Source organism: Mobula birostris, chromosome 5 (genome assembly GCF_030028105.1).
Source record: "Mobula birostris isolate sMobBir1 chromosome 5, sMobBir1.hap1, whole genome shotgun sequence".
Taxonomy (NCBI): domain Eukaryota; kingdom Metazoa; phylum Chordata; class Chondrichthyes; order Myliobatiformes; family Myliobatidae; genus Mobula; species Mobula birostris.
Window position 1 is genome coordinate 168,782,898 of NC_092374.1, and position 18,525 is coordinate 168,801,422.

The window sequence follows — 18,525 nt, forward strand, 5'->3', positions numbered from 1 at the left end:
GTTCCTGAGCGTACCAGTGTGCTTTTCTCAATCCATTGCATGCAGTGCACTGTGGCAAGTGCTCCCTGCTCCTACGCTATCAGATTGATTGCAGATATGCTGGAAGTGTTTCTGAGATGACTGACTGGATGTGTTTTGCAGGTATCTCTTTGCATTGCAAATCAAACAGGACCTGGCCTCGGGCAGAATGACTTGCAACGATACAAGTGCAGCTCTCCTGGTCTCTCACATCATCCAATGTGAGTCAATTCAAAGGTCTCTTACTGTGGGCGTGGAGTTAGGACCGTGGAAAAATTCCATCCCGTACCTCTTCCCAAAGGTCCCCTTCAGCATCTGAACCTGCCTCGGTTCCTTACTGAAGGAATAGTGCAGTATTGGAGGGATTATCTTCCAGACGAGATAGCTCTTCTTTCTTGGTGGGTGGGAAGAATCAAATGTAATCCATTGGGGTCATTCATTATACCTGGTGCTCCCAAGTGTGGCCTCTTCTATGGTCGGTGAGACACGACACAGATTGGTGTATCGCTTCATCCAGAAACTTCACTCCATCTGCTACAACAGTCTGGATCTCCCACTGGCTACCCATTCCCTCAATGATCTTCACTCCATCCACCGCAACAGTCAGAATCTCCCAGTGGCTATCCATTCCCTCACTGATCTTCACTCCATCTACCGCAACAGTCAAGTCTGCTCGGTGAACACCCATTCCAACACTGACATGACTACCCACAGTCTTCTCTGCTGCCCATTTGCGGTCAAACGTAGATTGGATGTCATTGTGGGAAAGACTGACCACTGGGAGATTCTGACTATGTCCTGGTAGTCTCTAACCTGATGGCATCAATATCAACTTCTCTAACTTACAGTAACAACACCCCTTTGTTTTTCTATATCCCTCTGGCGCCATTATCCCATCTTGTTCCTATTCCCTGCCCTTGCAACCTGTTCGTCACCCACACCTTCCCTCTGGTTACCTACCTTCCCTTTATTTTATGTTCCACTGTCTTCTGCTAACAGATTCCATATTTTTCAGACCTTTGCCTCTGCCCCATCACCTCCCAGCTTCTCACTTCATTCCCACTTCCCCATTCCACCTACCTCTCTTCTCATTTTCAGTCCCTCCTCTTTTATTCAGGATTTTCCCCTCATTCTTTACAATCCTGACAAAGGGTCTCAGCCCGAAACACGGAATGGCCATTTCCCTCCATTGATGCTGTCTGACCTGCTGAGTTTCCTCCTGCAGTGTGTGTGTGTTGGAGGAATCCCAGTGTTGGGTCAAAGAGCAGGGATGCTCTTCCCAATTCCCTGGCTAATGCTTACAGTATCGCACAGCCAGTGTCACCAAGCAAGTGGTTGCTATATCATCCCCTCACCTGGATCCAACTATCAATTGCCAGATTTTGCACCCTACTTCCCCTTCACCTTTTTTACACTGGCTTCCTCCTCTGTATCAGCCAGCCCACGTGAAGCATCTCAGTCCGTTTCCATTCACAGCTGTTACCTGACCTGCTGGTGCTGAATTACTCCAGTATCTCTGCTGCTCCTGTTCCCATGCTGCTCAGTGTTACGAGTAAGGCAATACACTGTGAAAGCTGCTGCAGAAACGCAAGCCTTTTTACAATCCTTTTCCTGGGACAAAAGGTGGGTGAGGTGTTAGTTAAAGTTGTTGATGACTGGCTGTGCTGTCTGACGTACTGAAATGATCCACACTTCTCTCTTCCAGCGGAAATTGGAGACTTTGATGAAGATGTTTTCTCTGAGCATTTGGCAAAACACAAGTACATCCCTCAACAAGAAGCTCTGGAGGAGAAGATAAAGGAGTTTCACCGCCAGCATGTGTAAGTGAGAGGCCTTGTTAACCCTTCCATTTGCATTGTGGCGGCCTTGGAAAATGGAGACAAGAAACATCAGGCATGTCCAACCATTAATAGTCAAAAGTTCACGGCACCTCACGTTACCCGACTTTACCTCAGACAACCCAAATTCCACCTCAGACCACGATAACTCTGCCACGGTTCACTCAGTCTCCACCTCAGACCAAATTAACACATGTCAGACTACACAAACTTCCTTTTTGAACATCCTAACCCCTCCTCGGACCGCCCTGACCCCTCCTTGGACCGCCCTGACCCCTCCTCGGACCGCCCTGACCCCTCCTCGGACCGCCCCGACCCCTCCTCGGACCGCCCCGACCCCTCCTCGGACCGCCCCGACCCCTCCTCGAACCGCCCCGGCCCCTCCTCGGGCCGCCCCACCCCCTCCTCGGGCCGCCCCATCCCCTCCTCGGACCGCCCCACCCCCTCCTCGGGCCGCCCCACCCCCTCCTCGGGCCGCCCCACCCCCTCCTCGGACCGCCCCAACCCCTCTTCGGACCACCCTATCCCCTCCGCGGGCCGCTCCTCGAACCGCCCCACCCCCTCCTCGGGCCGCCCCAGCCCCTCCTCAGACCACCCTATCCCCACCTCGGACAGCCCTATCCACCTCAGGCCACTACAACTCCACCTTGTGCTGCCCTCATGTCACCTTGGACCACCCTAACTCCACCTCAGGCCTCCCTACCTTGGACCACCCTAATTCCACTACTGACCACCTTAACCCCACCTCAGGCCACCCTAAATCCCCCCTCTGGCTGTTGAAATTCCTGCTCAATTCAGTTGGAATTGGTTTATTATTGTCACATGTACCAAGCCACCGTGAAAAGCTTGTCATACATGCTGTTCATAAAGATCAATTGATTTCAATAATGCAGTGAGGTAGTCTGAGGTAAAAACATAACCGAATGCAGAATAAAGTATAATATTTACAGTAAAAATGCAGTGCAAGTAAGCAATAAGGTGCAAAATCATAACAAGGTAGATTGTGAAGTCAAGAAGCCATTTTATTATACTACGGACCATTTACTAGTCTTATAACAACGGGATAGAAGTTGTCTTTGAGCCTGGTGCCATGTGCTTTCGGCCTTTGTATCCTCTACTCAATGGCAGAGGGGAGAAGAGAGAATGCCTGCAGTGGGTGGTGTCTTTGTTTGTGCTGTGTGCATTACTGAGGCAGCAAGAAGTATAGACAGAGTCCAAAGAAGGGACAAATTTGAGAAAGTCTGCAGGTGCTTGAAATCCAAGCCACACACACAAAATGCTGGAGGAACTCAGCAGGCCAGGCAGCATCTATGGAAAAGAGTAAACAGTTGACGTTTCAGGCCGAGACCCTTCATCAGGACTGGAAGAAAAGATGAGAAGTCAGAGCAAGAAGGTGGGTGGGGGGTGGGAGAGAGGGGAGGAAGTGCAAGGTAGTAGGTGATTGGTGAAACTGGGAGAGAGGATAGGCTGAAGTAAAGAGCTGGGTAGTCGATCGGTGAAAGATAAAGGGTTGGAGAAGGGGGAATCTGATAGCAGAGGGTTGAAAACCATGGAAGAAAGGGAAGGGGGAGGAGCGCCGGTGGGAGACGATGGGCAAGTAAGGAGATAGGATGAGAGTGGTGAATGAGAATAGGGGAATAGTGAAGGGGTGGGGGCAGTTACGGGAAATTTGAAAAATCAATATTCATGTCCTCAGGTTGGAGGCTACCCAAGGCAAGAAAACCGGGGTCTCAGCAACTTAAAATGTACAACAGTACTGCATGGGAAAAGGTCCTTCGGCCCGCAATGCTGTACCAACTAATTAAGCTAGACACCTAATCTTTTCTGCCTGCTCATGGTCTCCGCATTCTCTGCACATTCGCATGTTTATGCCTCCACCATATCTCCCTCTACCACCACCTCTAACAGCATATTCCAGCTACCCACCACTCTGTGTGAAAAAAAGCTTGCCCTGCACGTCTCCTTTGAACTTCCTTCCCCCTCACCCTAAATGCATGCCTGCTAGCATTTGACATTTTGACCCTGGGTAAAAGAAATACTGGCTGTCTACTCTGTCTATGCCTATAAGCTTCCTTGCGTAGACAGCACTTGTGTGTTGTTTGACTGTGAGGGAAAGGGGATTGAGAACCAGGCTGGACTGTAAGAATAGGAGCTGTCGATCGCAGTGCCAGGGTTGATATTTGCCTCACGCTGTGTGAGAGGAAATACGTCGAGCCTGTGAATCACTTGTAGCAAAGGGCAGCCTCGGCTCGGCAGGCTGAGATGTAAGCGGACTTTGATAAAGTTCGTTTCAGACCTTCCCTGCAGAGAGACTTCCGTTGCCAACCTTACGGCGGGAGAGAGGGAGATCCTCCACTCCGACTTCTGTCAGACGTTTAAAGTACAAAAACAAAGTAAATTAATCTTTTATGCATTAGCCTGCCTTGACCTTTTCTGTTCCTTGAGGGGATCTGACTGTCAAGACCAGAATTTATTGCTGATGCTCTGAGCTGAATCATTTCAAAGAGTAGTTAAGAATTAACCATAACAGTGGGTCTGCAGTCTTGTTCAGGCCAGATGAGTGAGGGTGGCAGATTTCCTCCCCTGGAGGAGATTAGTGGATCCAGATGGGCTTTCACAACCGCCCCATGCCCTAAAGCTTCGTCAGCACTGAGGATCACTTGATTTATTTAGGATATTTAGCTTCCCGTGGCAGAATTCGAACTTGCAACTGCATTGGAGTAGTTAAACCTCAGAACTGCCATACCAGGAGCATAAACATAATGCCACTCTGCAATGTGATGCACTGTAAGGCTTGAGTTGACTCCCATTTGGTGAAGTGGTTGGAACTGGTTTACAAAGTTGGATTGGGGTCACAGAAACAGGCCCTCTGACTCACCATGTCCGTGCTTACCTATTTGTCCATCCACACTAATTCCATTTATCTGTATTTGGTCCATTATCCTTCTATGACTTGCCTATTTAAGCATCTGCCTAAATACTTCTCAAACATAACATTGTATCTGACTCTGCCAGTGAGTTCCAGATATCAACCACTATTTAAAATACCTTTCAGATCTCCTTTGAAGTCCTTTCCTCTCACCTTAAACCTACGCCCCCTTGTTTTTGATACTTCTACCACTGGAACAAAGATCTTGCCCCATAATTTTATACACCTCCAGCAGACCACCCCTCTGCCTCCTCTGCTCCAGGGAAGATGAGCCCAATCTAATCTGTCCCCGAAACTAAAGTCCTCCAGCCCAGGCAACATCCTTTTCATGCACCATTCAGAAATCTGATGGCGGAGAGGAAGAAGCTGTTTCTGAATCACTGAGTGTGGGTCTTCAGCTTCCTGAATCTCTTCCCCGATGGCGCGTATGCAAAGGAGGCAGTCCCAGATAGCGAGGGTCTGCACTGGTAGACGTCACCCTTATCGAGGCACGTCTCTTGGAGATGTCCTCAATGCTGGGTACATCAATAGAAATTTGTAAGAGTATTTGGTGATAATACAGTGCTGTGCAAAAGTCTTAGGCACCCTAGATCTTTTATATGATTTCAGATGGTATGGCCTCCACAGAGCCTTGATCTCAACATTATTGAGGCTGTCTGGGATTACCTGGACAGGCAGAAGCAAGCAAGACACCCACAGTCTGCAGAAGAACTGCGGCAAGTTCTCCAAGATGCTTGGAACAACCTATTAGCCGATTTTCGTATAAAACTGCACAACAGTGTACCTAAAAGAATTGTTGCAGTTTTAAAGGCAAAGAGGATGGTCACACCAAACATTGATTTGATTTAGATTTTTACTGCTTACTGCTCTGTTCTTTTTGCTATTTAGAAACTTTTCATTTGATTATTTTTGAAAACATCTTTGCTTTACAGAACTTTTCTACATGTGCCTAAGACTAGCACAGTACTGTACCAACTCTCCTCAAACCTCTAGTGAAGTCCAGCCACTGGTGTGCCTTCTTTGTAACTGTCTTAATATGTTGGGCTTAGGATAGAACCCCTGAGACGTTGATGCCCAGGAACTTGAAGCTGCTCGTCCTTTCCTTAGCCAATGAGAGCTGGTGTGTGTTCTCCCAATTTCCCCTTCCTGAAGTTCATGATCAATGACAACTGGCTGCCCTGTCTGATGCCAAGATGCCAGAATTGGTGGAGCGGGACATCTGGAAATTGAGGACCACTAAGGGAATTTGAGGAGAAGAACGATAGTTGTGTAACAAAGACATTGTCAGACCAGGAGTGTCGATCTTAAGGAAGATTGACATCCAAGTAGCTGGAGCCTGCAAGCTCTTTGTTTAAGGCCTGGGGGTCAAGAGGTATTCAAAGTCAAGTTCATTATTAAGTGCATAAGTAAATATGCAATAGGTGCAATGAAGAACTTGCACCAACATCACAGGTACATTGCATCTGATAAGTTGCATTCACAAGAACAACAAAAATTAAACACGAATTTAACAAGAAAGAACACAAAGTCCGTTGTGGTGCAAAGTTGTCATAGCGCTGCTGTGATTAGGGGTGTGTGGCTTGGTTCAGGATCTGAAGGGAAGTAGCTGTTCTTGACCTGGTGGTGTGAGACTTTGCGCTTCTGTCCCTCCTGCCCAATGGTAGCTGTGAGAAGATGGCATGGCCCAGAGGGTGGGGATCTGTGTTGATAGATGTTGCTTCCCTGAGACAGCACCTCCTATAGATAGTACCAATGGTAGTGAGTGCAGAATTATTCATTGAAAAGATTAAAAACTTAATTTCCGGTAAATCTGAATTAATAAAGAAAATGCCAAAGCAGCCTGCTGAAACTTCAATCTATCGGCCTAGAGGTGAAAGTATTCAAGTAGTTTTAAAATGCACTTAAAAGTTGCTGGTGAACGCAGCAGGCCAGGCAGCATCTCTAGGAAGAGGTGCAGTCGACGTTTCAGGCTGAGACCCTTTGTCAGGACTAACTGAAGGAAGAGCTAGTAAGAGATTTGAAAGTGGGAGGGGGAAGGGGAGATCGGAAATGATAGGCGAAGACAGGAGGGGGACGGATGGAGCCAAGAGCTGGACAGCTGATTGGCAAAAGGGATATGAGAGGATCGTGGGACAGAAGGCCTAGGGAGAAGGAAAAGGGGAAGGGGGGGAAAACCAGAGGATGGGCAAGGGGTATAGTGAGAGGGGCAGAGGGAGAAAAAGGAGAGAGAGAAAAAGAAAGTGTGTATATAAATAAATAAGTAACGGATGGTTTACGAAGGGGAAGTGGGACATTAACGGAAGTTTGAGAAGTCAATGTTCATGCCACCAGGTTGGAGGCTACCCTGACGGATTATAAGGTGGTATTCCTCCAACCTGAGTGTGGCTTCATCTTTACAGTAGAGGAGGCCGTGGATAGATATATCAGAATGAGAATGGGACATGGAATTGTTTCTGTCACCCAGTCAGCTATGATTAAATGGCTGAGCAAACTCAAATGGCTGAATGATATAATTCTGCTCCCACCTCTTACGGTCTTAACTCTTCCACGTCTTTCCCTTAAATCTATGCTCCCGCCTGCTCCGCACTTACTGACTTGACATTTCCCTGATGATGTGGGACTTCAGGGACGTTAGGCACTCCCTGGCGGAGAGACAACCTTGACAGGGTGTCAGTGGAGGCCAGGAGCATCAGTGCAGAAATCATGGGTGGAAGACGGGGACTGGAGACTGGCAGGTTTTTCTGAGAAGCCGTCTCATGGAATTACCCCCTTTGCTTGTCTCTCCCGGCTAAAGTGGTCAAACACCTGCGACTTCTGACTACCAGCTCCTGGAGATCGCAAGGAAGTTGGAAATGTATGGAATCCGCCAGCACCGAGCGAAGGACAGGGAAGGGACGAAGATCAACCTCTCTGTGTCGCACACGGGAATTATTGTCTTTCAGGTGAGAGGGGGTGCGTGTGTACGGTGGGGGTGACGCAGCCCCTTGCCTTCCCTCACACATCAGCAGCAAATGTTGGCAACGCTCAGCAAGGCAAGCAGCATCTGTGGGGGGAAGAAACAGGATTAACGCGATGAACAGAAATCATTCATCGGGACTGCAAAAGAATCTGTCCTGCAGATTGGAAAAAGGCCCTTCATACCATCCAGGTGCCAACCTAAACTCGTCCCATTTGTTTACATTTGACCCACATCCCTTTGAATCTTACCGATCCATATCCTTATCCAAATGCTGTTAATGTATCTGGCTCAACCACTCTCCCTGGCAGTCGGTGCATCTGCAGACCAGGCTCTGGGTGAAAAAGTTGTCCCTTGGTCTCTCCCCTCTCACCCTAAACCTGTGCCCTCTCGTTCTTGATTTTCTTTCCTTGGGAAAAAGATTGTGTGCACTCACCCTTTCTGTGCCCCTCATGATTTTACACACTTCAATAAGGTTGCCTGTCATTCTCCTACACCCCAAGGAGTAAAGTCCTAGCTTGCTCAACCTCTCCAGTAACATATTTCTTCAAGTGCTGGCAATATTCTTATAATTAAAATGCTTCTAAATTTACTTGTTTTTAAAGTTAGAAAGACGATTTTAAATCTCTCTTTCCCAAATCTGGAACTCTGTTTTTCTCTCTAGCCTGACCTGTCGAGAATTTAGGGTATTGTCAGATTCTATTTCCTGTTTCTGACCACGGCAGTATTTTTTAGATTTTCTTCCTGTCCCACTTGGGTTCATTCTAACACGTTGATGTTTTGATGTCTGGTGCAGGGGAATAACAAGATCAACTCGTTCAACTGGGCCAAGGTTCGCAAGCTGAGCTTCAAAAGGAAGCGGTTCCTCATTAAGTTCCGTCCAGAGACAAATGTGAGTGTTAACCGGTCCCAGTCCCTCTCTCCAGTTGCTTCCCTCTCCGCAACTAGTGCTGACCTTTGTGTCCTTGCATCTTCTCTGCAGTCCTGTCAGGACACCTTGGAGTTTACCATGGCCAGCCGAGATTCCTGCAAGGCCTTCTGGAAGATCTGCGTGGAATACCATGCCTTCTTCCGACTGTTTGAGGAGCCAAAACCCAAACCCAAGCCCCTCCTCTTCAGCCGAGGATCCTCCTTCAGGTTCAGGTACAGTGTAGAGCCAAGGTGGTGACCACTGCGTTCGTACCTTCTCGCGTAGATGAGTCGCCAGTGCCTGCTAGTCACAGAACGTGGCGTTGTGGGGAGGGTGTTGCCGACGGAGGAGTATGCTGTGGAAGGGATGTTGTCAGGGGAGCACCATGTCCTGGAGTAGCAGTGATGAGGGAGCACCTCCCTTTTGGTGAGGGTGTGTTGCAGAGGGCTGTGCTGAGGGAGCACTGCATTGAAGGAAGAGCAGTTCAATGGTCTTTAATACCAAATTAGTGAAGAGCTTATCCTAAGTACTGGTCATACAGAACAGTTCTTTACACAGTGCATTGAGGTAGAACAATTTAGATAACGCAATAACAGAATGCAAATAAGGTGTAACGGCAGTTGGACAATTAGGTGCAGGAGCATAACAACATAGATTGTGAGGTCAAGGGTCCATCTTATCATACGATGGGAGCATTCAGTGGTGTTATAACAGTGGGTTTGAAGCTGACTTTGAGCATGATGGACGTGCTTTCAGTTTTTTGTATCTTCTGCCTGATAGGAGAGGGGAGTAAAGAGAATGTTTGCAGTTGGGGGGGGGGTTGATTATGCTGGCTGCTTTACTGGGACAGCAGTTAATGTAGGCAGAGTTGATAGAGGGAAGGCTGGTTCCCATGATGTGCTGAGCAAATCTCCAAAGTTTCTTGTGGGTGTCTTTACTGTCCAGCTGCTCCAGTGTGGTACACGAGAGTGAGAGAAGGGCTGTTCAGTGGGACACTGGATTGAGAGAGGGGCTGTTCAGTGGGACACTGGATTGAGAGAAGGGCTGTTCAGTGGGACACTGGATTGAGAGAAGGGCTGTTCAATGGGACACTGGATTGAGAGAAGGGCTGTTCAGTGGGACACTGGATTGAGAGAAGGGCTGTTCAGTGGGACACTGGATTGAGAGAAGGGCTGCAGTGGGACACTGGATTGAGAGGGGGGCTGTTCAGTGGGACACTGGATTGAGAGAAGGGCTGTTCGGTGGGACACTGGAGTGAGAGAGGGGCTGTTCAGTGGGACACTGGAGTGAGGTGGGGGCTGTTCAATGGGACACTGGATTGAGAGAGGGGCTGTTCCGTGGGACACTGGAGTGAGAGAGATGCTGTTCAGTGGGACACTGGATTGAGAGAGGGGCTGTTCAGTGGGACACTGGATTGAGAGGGGGGCTGTTCAGTGGGACACTGGAGTGAGAGAGGGGCTGTTCAGTGGGACACTGGAGTGAGAGAGGGGCTGTTCAGTGGGACACTGGAGTGAGAGAGGGGCTGTTCGGTGGGACACTGGAATGAGATGCTGTTCAGTGGGACACTGGAGTGAGAGGGGGCTGTTCAGTGGGACACTAGATTGAGAGGGGGCTGTTCAGTGGGACACTGGAGTGAGAGAGGGGCTGTTCAGTGGGACACTGGATTGAGAGGGGGGCTGTTCAGTGGGACACTGGAGTGAGAGGGGGGCTGTTCAATGGGACACTGGATTGAGAGAGGGGCTGTTCAGTGGGACACTGGAGTGAGAGAGATGCTGTTCAGTGGGACACTGGATTGAGAGAGGGGCTGTTCAGTGGGACACTGGATTGAGAGGGGGGCTGTTCAGTGGGACACTGGAGTGAGAGAGGGGCTGTTCAGTGGGACACTGGAGTGAGAGAAGGGCTGTTCAGTGGGACACTGGAGTGAGAGAGGGGCTGTTCGGTGGGACACTGGAACGAGAGATGCTGTTCAGTGGGACACTGGAGTGAGAGGGGGCTGTTCAGTGGGACACTGGAGCGAGAGAGGGACTGTTCAGTGGGACACTGGAGTGAGAGTGGGGCTGTTCAGTGGGACACTGGATTGAGAGGGGGCTGTTCAGTGGGACACTGGATTGAGAGAAGGGCTGTCCAGTGGGACACTGGAGTGAGAGAGATGCTGTTCAGTGGGACACTGGAGTGAGAGAGGGGCTGTTCAGTGGGACACTGGATTGAGAGGGGGGCTGTTCAGTGGGACACTGGAGTGAGAGAGGGGCTGTTCAGTGGGACACTGGATTGAGAGGGGGGCTGTTCAGTGGGACACTGGATTGAGAGAAGGGCTGTTCAGTTGGACACTGGAGTGAGAGAGATGCTGTTCAGTGGGACACTAGATTGAGAGGGGGGGCTGTTCAGTGGGACACTGGAGTGAGAGAGGGGCTGTTCAGTGGGACACTGGAGTGAGAGGGGGGCTGTTCAGTGGGACACTGGAGTGAGAGAGGGGCTGTTCAGTGGGACACTGGAGTGAGAGGGAGGCTGTTCAGTGGGACACTGGAGTGAGAGGGGGGCTGTTCAGTGGGACACTAGATTGAGAGGGGGCTGTTCAGTGGGACACTGGATTGAGAGGGGGGCTGTTCAGTGGGACACTGGATTGAGAGAAGGGCTGTTCAGTGGGACACTGGAGTGAGAGAGATGCTGTTCAGTGGGACACTGGATTGAGAGAGGGGCTGTTCAGTGGGACACTGGATTGAGAGGGAGGCTTGTTCAGTGGGACACTGGAGTGAGAGGGGGCTGTTCAGTGGGACACTGGAGTGAGATAGGGGCTGTTCAGTGGGACACTGGAGTGAGAGGGGGGCTGTTCAGTGGGACACTGGAGTGAGAGTGGGGCTGTTCAGTGGGACACTGGAGTGAGAGGGGGGCTGTTCAGTGGGACACTGGAGTGAGATAGGGGCTGTTCAGTGGGACACTGGAGTGAGAGGGAGGCTGTTCAGTGAGACACTGGAGTGAGAGAAGGGCTGTTCAGTGGGACACTGGAGTGAGAGAGGGGCTGTTCAGTGGGACACTGGAGTGAGAGAGGGGCTGTTCAGTGGGACACAAAGTTTTCCTCATATCTGTTCTAAATGGATGCCCTTCTTTTCTGAAGCTGGGCCTTCTGGTCCTAGACCTCCCCCACCATAGGAAACATCCTCCTCACGTCCACTCATTCTAGATCTTTCAATATTCAATAGGTTTCTATGAGATATTCCCTTATTCTTCTGAACTCCAGGGAGTTCAGGCCCAGAGCCATCAAATGTTTCTCATGTGTTAACCCTTTCATTCCCATGATCATTCTCATGAATCTCCTCTGGACCTTCTCCAAAGCCAGCACATCCTTTCTTAGATAAGGGGCCCAAAACAGCTCACAACACTTCAAGTGTGATCTGAGCAATGCCTTATAAAGCCCCAGCAATGCACCCTTGTTTTTATATTCTCGTCCTCTCCAATTGAATGAAAATGTTGCATTTGCTTTCCTCACCACTGTCTCAACCTGCAAGTTAACCTTTAATGAGCCCTGCATGAGGAATCCCCAGTCTCTTTGCACCACAGATTTTTGAACTTTCTGCTCATTTAGAAATTAGTCTACACCTTTACTGCTTCTACCAAAGTGCATGATGATAAACTTCCCTCAGCTATATTCCATTTGCCCATTGTCTCATCTGTCTAAGTCCTTCTGCATACTCACTGGTTCCTCAACACGACCTGCTCTTCCACCTATAATCGTATCGTCTGCGAATTTGGCCAAAAACCTGGCCATGTGGAAAGAGCATTGCAGGTTATGCGGTTACAAGTGGCTGCTTTGCTTGTGCTGAGGTCGTGCTGCTCTGTGGGAGAGCAGTAACAGGTGGTGTCCCGCTGAGTGAGGGCTGAGGCTGATGGAATGCTGCAGTACTGAGCTTGAAACGGTAGACCAAGGTCTGTTTATCCTCAGATTCTGAAGTTCACTCTCTGTCCTGACCTTTCCTTCTTTCTATGGTTGTGCTATACAAACTAGTGGCTGTGTCGACCATGTGGGTTAGGGTTGCGCTGAGGGGTTTGGATGTTTTTGTTCTTGCTTTTTTCTTGAATGGAAGAGCTGGCTGTTTTCCAGCTGCTTTCCATCTCAAGAGCTCGTGTGACTTGCACCAGCTTCCAAGCAATTACACTGTCCTGTTGGAGGGAATGTCCGCAGTCTCCTCCCACCTCCCTGAGCTGGGGTGGCCCGCGTCAGATTCTCATTCAGGTTAGTTTATTGTCACATGCATCAGATTGTATTTGAATCCTTTGTTTGTGAAAAGCTCACAAAGCAAACGGTTCACAGGGTGATAATAAATACAACGACAAGCACTAAACAGCAGAATGGTACAAAGTTTGTGATGCAGCCAGAAGTGCTGTAAAAAGAAATGACAATTACAGAAGAGATAGAATTACGGGTTTGAGAATATGGAAGCATCACCGGCAGGGCGATGACAGAGAGGTGATTGTTTCCAAAACTGAGAGCAGTGGGGAAGAAGCTGTTCTGTTTGCTTGGGCTTTCGAGCTCCTGTATCTTCTCCCAGAAAGCAGAAGAGAGAAAAGGGAATGGCCAGGGTGGCAGGCAGGTTGCAGAGAAGGTTAAGGAGAGGCTTTAATGGTGGCAATGAAAATCAGTAAAGGTTGTGATGGAGTGAGTGAGGAGAAGCAAGGATTGGGAGGGCGAGTGTCCAGAGGACACGGAGTGAAGGAGATCCACAGAAGACCCACAGGGAAATGCTTAACTCAGTATGTCTGGAACACCCTGTAAGGGCGGGGAAGCTGATTTCGCAGGAACATTTGAAAGAGAATTGGGGCATAGTTTAAGAAGAAAGATTCCTGGGGCTGTGGAAACAGAGGTACCGAGACAATTGGAGACTTTTGCAAAGTTGATGAAAGCATAAAATCAAGTGACTGATGGGTGACTCAAGGACTTTTGGCTTGGGGAGCTGGGACTGCTGACAGCTGATGCCTGGACACTTATGATAAGGAGGGTTTCTGTATTTATAAATCATAAAACATCAAACAGTCTGGTAAAATTCCATGGAAGGCAGCTTGGGTGAATAACGTTCCCTTCCCTCTGTTGCAGTGGGAGGACCCAGAAGCAACTGCTGGATTATGTTAAAGAAGGCGGATACAAAAAGATACAGTTTGAAAGGTGAGCATGTTTCTTTACCTGGCCATACGCCATTGCTCTTCTTACCAAGTATCAGTGTACCCTGGCAGGGTGTGGCATTGAAACAACATAGTAAGGATTCCTGCATAACTCCAGTTAGGAATGGAAACTAGAAGACAGAAATTTAATTTCTCAACGAGCACCTCCACTCCATCCGCCAAAAGCGGAAGTCCCTGGTGGCCAAACATTTCAATTCCCATTCCCGTTCCAATATGTCAGCATGGAGGAGCATCATCTTCTGTCCTGTCTGGGTGACCTCCAGCCTGATGGCATGAATATCGATTTCTCCTGGCTTTAAAAAAAAAAATTCCCTCCCCTCCCCTCTTCTCCTATTCTCCAATCTGGTCATTTACCATTCCTCATCTGCCTATCACCTGCCCTGGGTCCCCTCCTCCTTCCCTTTCTCCTATGGTTCACTCTCCTCTCCTATCAGATTCCTTCTTCTCCAGCCCTTGACCTTTCCCACCCACCTGACCTGACCTCACCTATCACCTTCCAGCTATACTCCTTCCCCTCCCCCACATTTTTATTCTGACTTCTTCCCCCTTCCTTTGAAGTCTCAAAGAAGGGCGGGAACATTAACTGTTTATTCATTTCCGTAGATGCTGCCTGACCTGCTGAATTCCTCCAGCATTTTGTGCGTGTTGCTTCAGAAACTGAAGTTGTCTTTTGACAGGAGTTTTAATTCAGATAAATGGCAAAGTGTTGCATTTTGGTTAAGCAACAAGGGCGGGCCTTGATGCATGAGTGGTAGAGTCCTGGAGAGTGATGTTGAACTGAGAGACCTAGGGGTGCAGGTACATAGCTCCCTGAAACTGGCGTCACAGGTGGATAGGGTGCTGAAGGCGTTTGTCACACTGGCCTTCATCGCTCAGGGTACTGTGTACAGGAGATGGGACGTCATGTTACCACTGTCACAAGATCTTGATCAGGTTACTTTTGGAGTTCTGCACATAGCTCTGGTCACCCAGCTATAGGGAGGACATCGTAAAACTGGAGAGGACACAAAAAATATTTACGAGGACATTACCAGCACAGGAGGGCTTGGGTTATAAGGAGTGACCTTATAGAGGTTTATGAAGTCATGAGGGACATTGATAAGGTGAATGATCACAGTCTTTTCTCCAGCATGGGGAAATCTAAAACTACAAACCCCATTTCCAGAAAAGTTGGGATATTTTCCAAAATGCAATAAAAACAAAAATCTGTGATATGTTAATTCACGTGAACCTTTATTTAACTGACAAAGGTACAAAGAAAAGATTTTCAATAGTTTTACTGACCAACTTAATTGTATTTTGTAAACATACAGAAATTTAGAATTTGATGGCTGCAACACTCAACAAAAGTTGGGACAGATGCATGTTTACCATTGTGTTACATCACCTTTCCTTTTAATAACACTTTTTAATCGTTTTGGAACTGAGGATACTAATTGTAGTAGATTTGCAATTGGAAATTTTGTCCGTTCATGCTTCATATAAGACTTCAGCTGCTCAACAGTCCGTGGTCTCCGTTGTCTGATTCTCCTCTTCATGATGCGCCATACATTTTCGATAGGAGGTAGATCTGGACTGGCAGCAGGCCAGTCAAGCACGTGTCTACAAAACCACGCTGTTGTAACCTGTGCAGAATGTGGTCTGGCATTGTCCTGCTGAAATAAGCATGGACATCCCGGGAAGAGACGTCGCCTTGATGGCAAAATATTTCTCTCTAAAATCCTAATATACGCCTCAGAGTCAATGGTACCTTCACATACATGCAACTCACCCATGCCATGGGCACTGATGTACCCCCATACCACCATAAATGCTGGCTTTTGCACCTTTCACTGATAACAATCTGGATGATCATTTTCATCTTTGGCACGGAGAACTCGACGCCCGTTTTTTCCGAAAACTAGCTGAAATGTGGACTCATCTGACCACAGCACACGGTTGCACAGTCTTTCGGTCCATCTGAGATGAGCTCGGGCCCAGAGGACTCACCGGCGTTTCTGCATAGAGTTGATCTATGGCTTCCTCCTTGCGTAATACAGTTTCAAGTTGCATTTCTGGATGCAGCGATGGACTGCGTTGAGTGACAATGGTTTTCCGAAGTACTCCCGAGCCCAGGTGGCTATAATTGTCACAGTAGCATGACTTTTCTGTGCACTTTTCAATCTTATTTTAACTCTGTCCCAACTTTTGTTGAGTGTGTTGCAGCCATCAAATTCTAAATTTGTGTATATTTACAAAATGCAATTAAGTTGGTCAGTAAAAGAATTGGAAATCTTTTCTTTGTACTTTTGTCAGTTAAATAAAGGTTCACGTGAATTAACATATCACAGATTTTTGTTTTTATTGCATTTTGGAAAATATCCCAACTTTTCTGGAAATGGGGTTTGTATATATAGTGCCTTTGACTTTTGCACAATACTGTAATTGTCAACATGCAGCAGAGGGTGAGTTTGTAAATTTGGCGAGAGCAAGGACGTTAGGATTGGTGAGGATGGAGCAACACAGGAGGGGTGTGGGACAGGTGGCAGAGAAGGAGTGCCAGGGACAGGGGGTGATATGGTTGCAGACACAGTCAGCCCTGGGATATCAGGCAAGGTCATTTTGATTCCAAACAATTGGTTTATTGGTCATTACAGAACGTCTCTCTGATGCCTCCCACTCCCTCCCCTCTCCCTTTTCCCAAACATGATCCCCCTCTCCCTGCCCCCTTCCCACTCACAGTCCACCACAGAGACCCATAGCAGAATCAGGTTTATCATCACTCACATATGTCATGAAATTTGTTTTCTTTTGTGGCAGCAGTACAGTGCAATACATAAAATTACTACAGTACTGTGCTAAAGTCTTGGGCACCCGAGCTATATATGTGCCCAAGACTTTTGCACAGTGCTGCAGGTCAACACAGGTAGATAGAACCAGCTCAGGTTGGCAGATTGGTCAACATGGACAGTTTGGGCTGAAGGGCCTATTTCAAGCTGTATAAGCAGTGAATCTGTGACTGTAAATAAACAGGTCAAGCAGTTTATGGAGAGAGAATCAGAGTTCAGGACATTGACCTTCCAACAAACGTGATCTCTGGTACCAACACACGAAAGGCCGGAGGAACTCAGTACGTCAGGCAGCGTCTGAGCAGGGACATGGAGGGTCGACATTTCGAGTCGAGACCCTTCATCTCGATTGAAAGATAGAGGGGAGATAGCCAGTGTGAAGAGGGGCGGTAAGGGGTGGAGCAGAACTGGTAGGTGATAGGTGGATCCAGGTGAGGAGGGTGGTAGGTGAATGGAGGAGGGAGGGTGGAAGTGGTGACAGAGGCTGGGAGATGGTAGGTGGAAACATCAAAGGGTCACAGGTGATGGAAACTGACAGAGGAAGGCGGAGCATAGAAGGAGATGAGGGATGTGGGGAGGGGCAGATGGGAACAGTGGGGGAGGGGACCCAGTGGGAGGAGAGTGTGGGTGATGGGCAATGAAAAAGCGGGGAGAAGTAGTAGTAATGGGGGGGGGGGCTGTAGAAGGAACTAGGTAGACTGAAAAGAGAGAGAAAAGGGGCCAGTACCAGAAGTCGGAGAATACGTCATTGCAAACTTGTTTCTCTGGTATCAGCCTGTTTGAGGAGGTAAGAGAGTGAGGGAAGTGATTCAGGATAGATTAGTTTAATTTGTCATATGTACATTGAAGCATTGGAACATACTGTGAAATGTGAAACGATCTGGGGGCACCCATGCTTCAGACACCAACATAACATGCCAACAGCTTACTAAGCCTAACCCATGCATCATATAGTCACGGGGTGGGGGGTGGGGGAGCGTACGAACTCCTTATAGACAGCAGCGGCATTTGAATCCCAATCTTTCAGCTGGCGCTGAAAAATATCACACTAACGTGCTGCCAAACCATGAGCGAGAGGTTGTCCATATCGCAACAGCTGGTGGGAGGATGAGATTGGCAAGGTTAGAAATTGGTACCTGTAATTCCAGCTACACCCAGTCACCACTGGCCATGGCCCAAAGGTCTGGAAATCTTTCTGAGGCCGAGCTGCATCAACCACTGCTCTTGCTCCTTTGCCAATCCAGCATTAGGACACCAATTCTAATTGCTCATTCATCTGCAGAGAAACAACATGGAATATGGTACTGCACTGTGGGTCCCACACCCAAGACCATTATTGAGGTTTGTAATTCACCTATGGGAGATAAATGCCCTGGCCAGCATTTAATGCCTGTCCCTAATTGCCCTTGAGAATGCTCCTGAGCCACTCCCACTGTCCCTTTGCAAGAGAGTTCCTGGAGTTTGACCCAGCGATGATGGCCAGGTGATACTCCTCCAAGGCAACACACAAGGTAGTGGAGGAACTCAGCAGGTCAGTGAGTGTCTGTGGAGGGGAGTAAGCGGTTGATGTTTCAGGCTGAGACCCTTCATCTGGACTGGAAAGGAATGGGGAAGAAGATGGTGGGGGAGAGGGGAAGGAGTACCAGGTGGCAGTTGATAGGTGAAGCCAGTTGAGGAGGAAGACAGGTGGCTGTGAGGTGGGAGGGGGATGAAGTGAGAAGCCGGGAGATGGTAGGTGGAAAAGATAAAGGGTTGATGAAGAAGAAATCTGATAGGAGAGGAGGGTGGACCATGGGAAAAAGGAAAGGAAGACGAGCACCTGAGGGAGGTGAAGGGCAGATGAGAAGGGAGGGAGTAAGAGGGAAGCCAGAATA

At 48.5% G+C, this 18,525-nt stretch overlaps 1 protein-coding gene across 7 annotated transcripts in view; it reads left to right on the plus strand.

Annotated features, from left to right (window-relative positions):
- The window catches only part of farp1 (FERM, RhoGEF (ARHGEF) and pleckstrin domain protein 1 (chondrocyte-derived)), a 263,668-nt gene that overhangs the window by 148,372 nt on the left and 96,771 nt on the right, over positions 1-18,525 (plus strand). For all 7 annotated transcript variants that reach the window (XR_011886088.1, XM_072258822.1, XM_072258824.1 and 4 more), the window contains exons 6-11: positions 142-239; positions 1,724-1,838; positions 7,580-7,727; positions 8,538-8,633; positions 8,724-8,884; positions 13,738-13,806. Coding sequence is in view for 6 of the 7 variants with exons in the window: in XM_072258822.1 (XP_072114923.1) it covers positions 142-239; positions 1,724-1,838; positions 7,580-7,727; positions 8,538-8,633; positions 8,724-8,884; positions 13,738-13,806 (687 nt within the window). In the remaining variant the exon portion in view is untranslated. The remainder of the gene's footprint in view (positions 1-141; positions 240-1,723; positions 1,839-7,579; positions 7,728-8,537; positions 8,634-8,723; positions 8,885-13,737; positions 13,807-18,525) is intronic.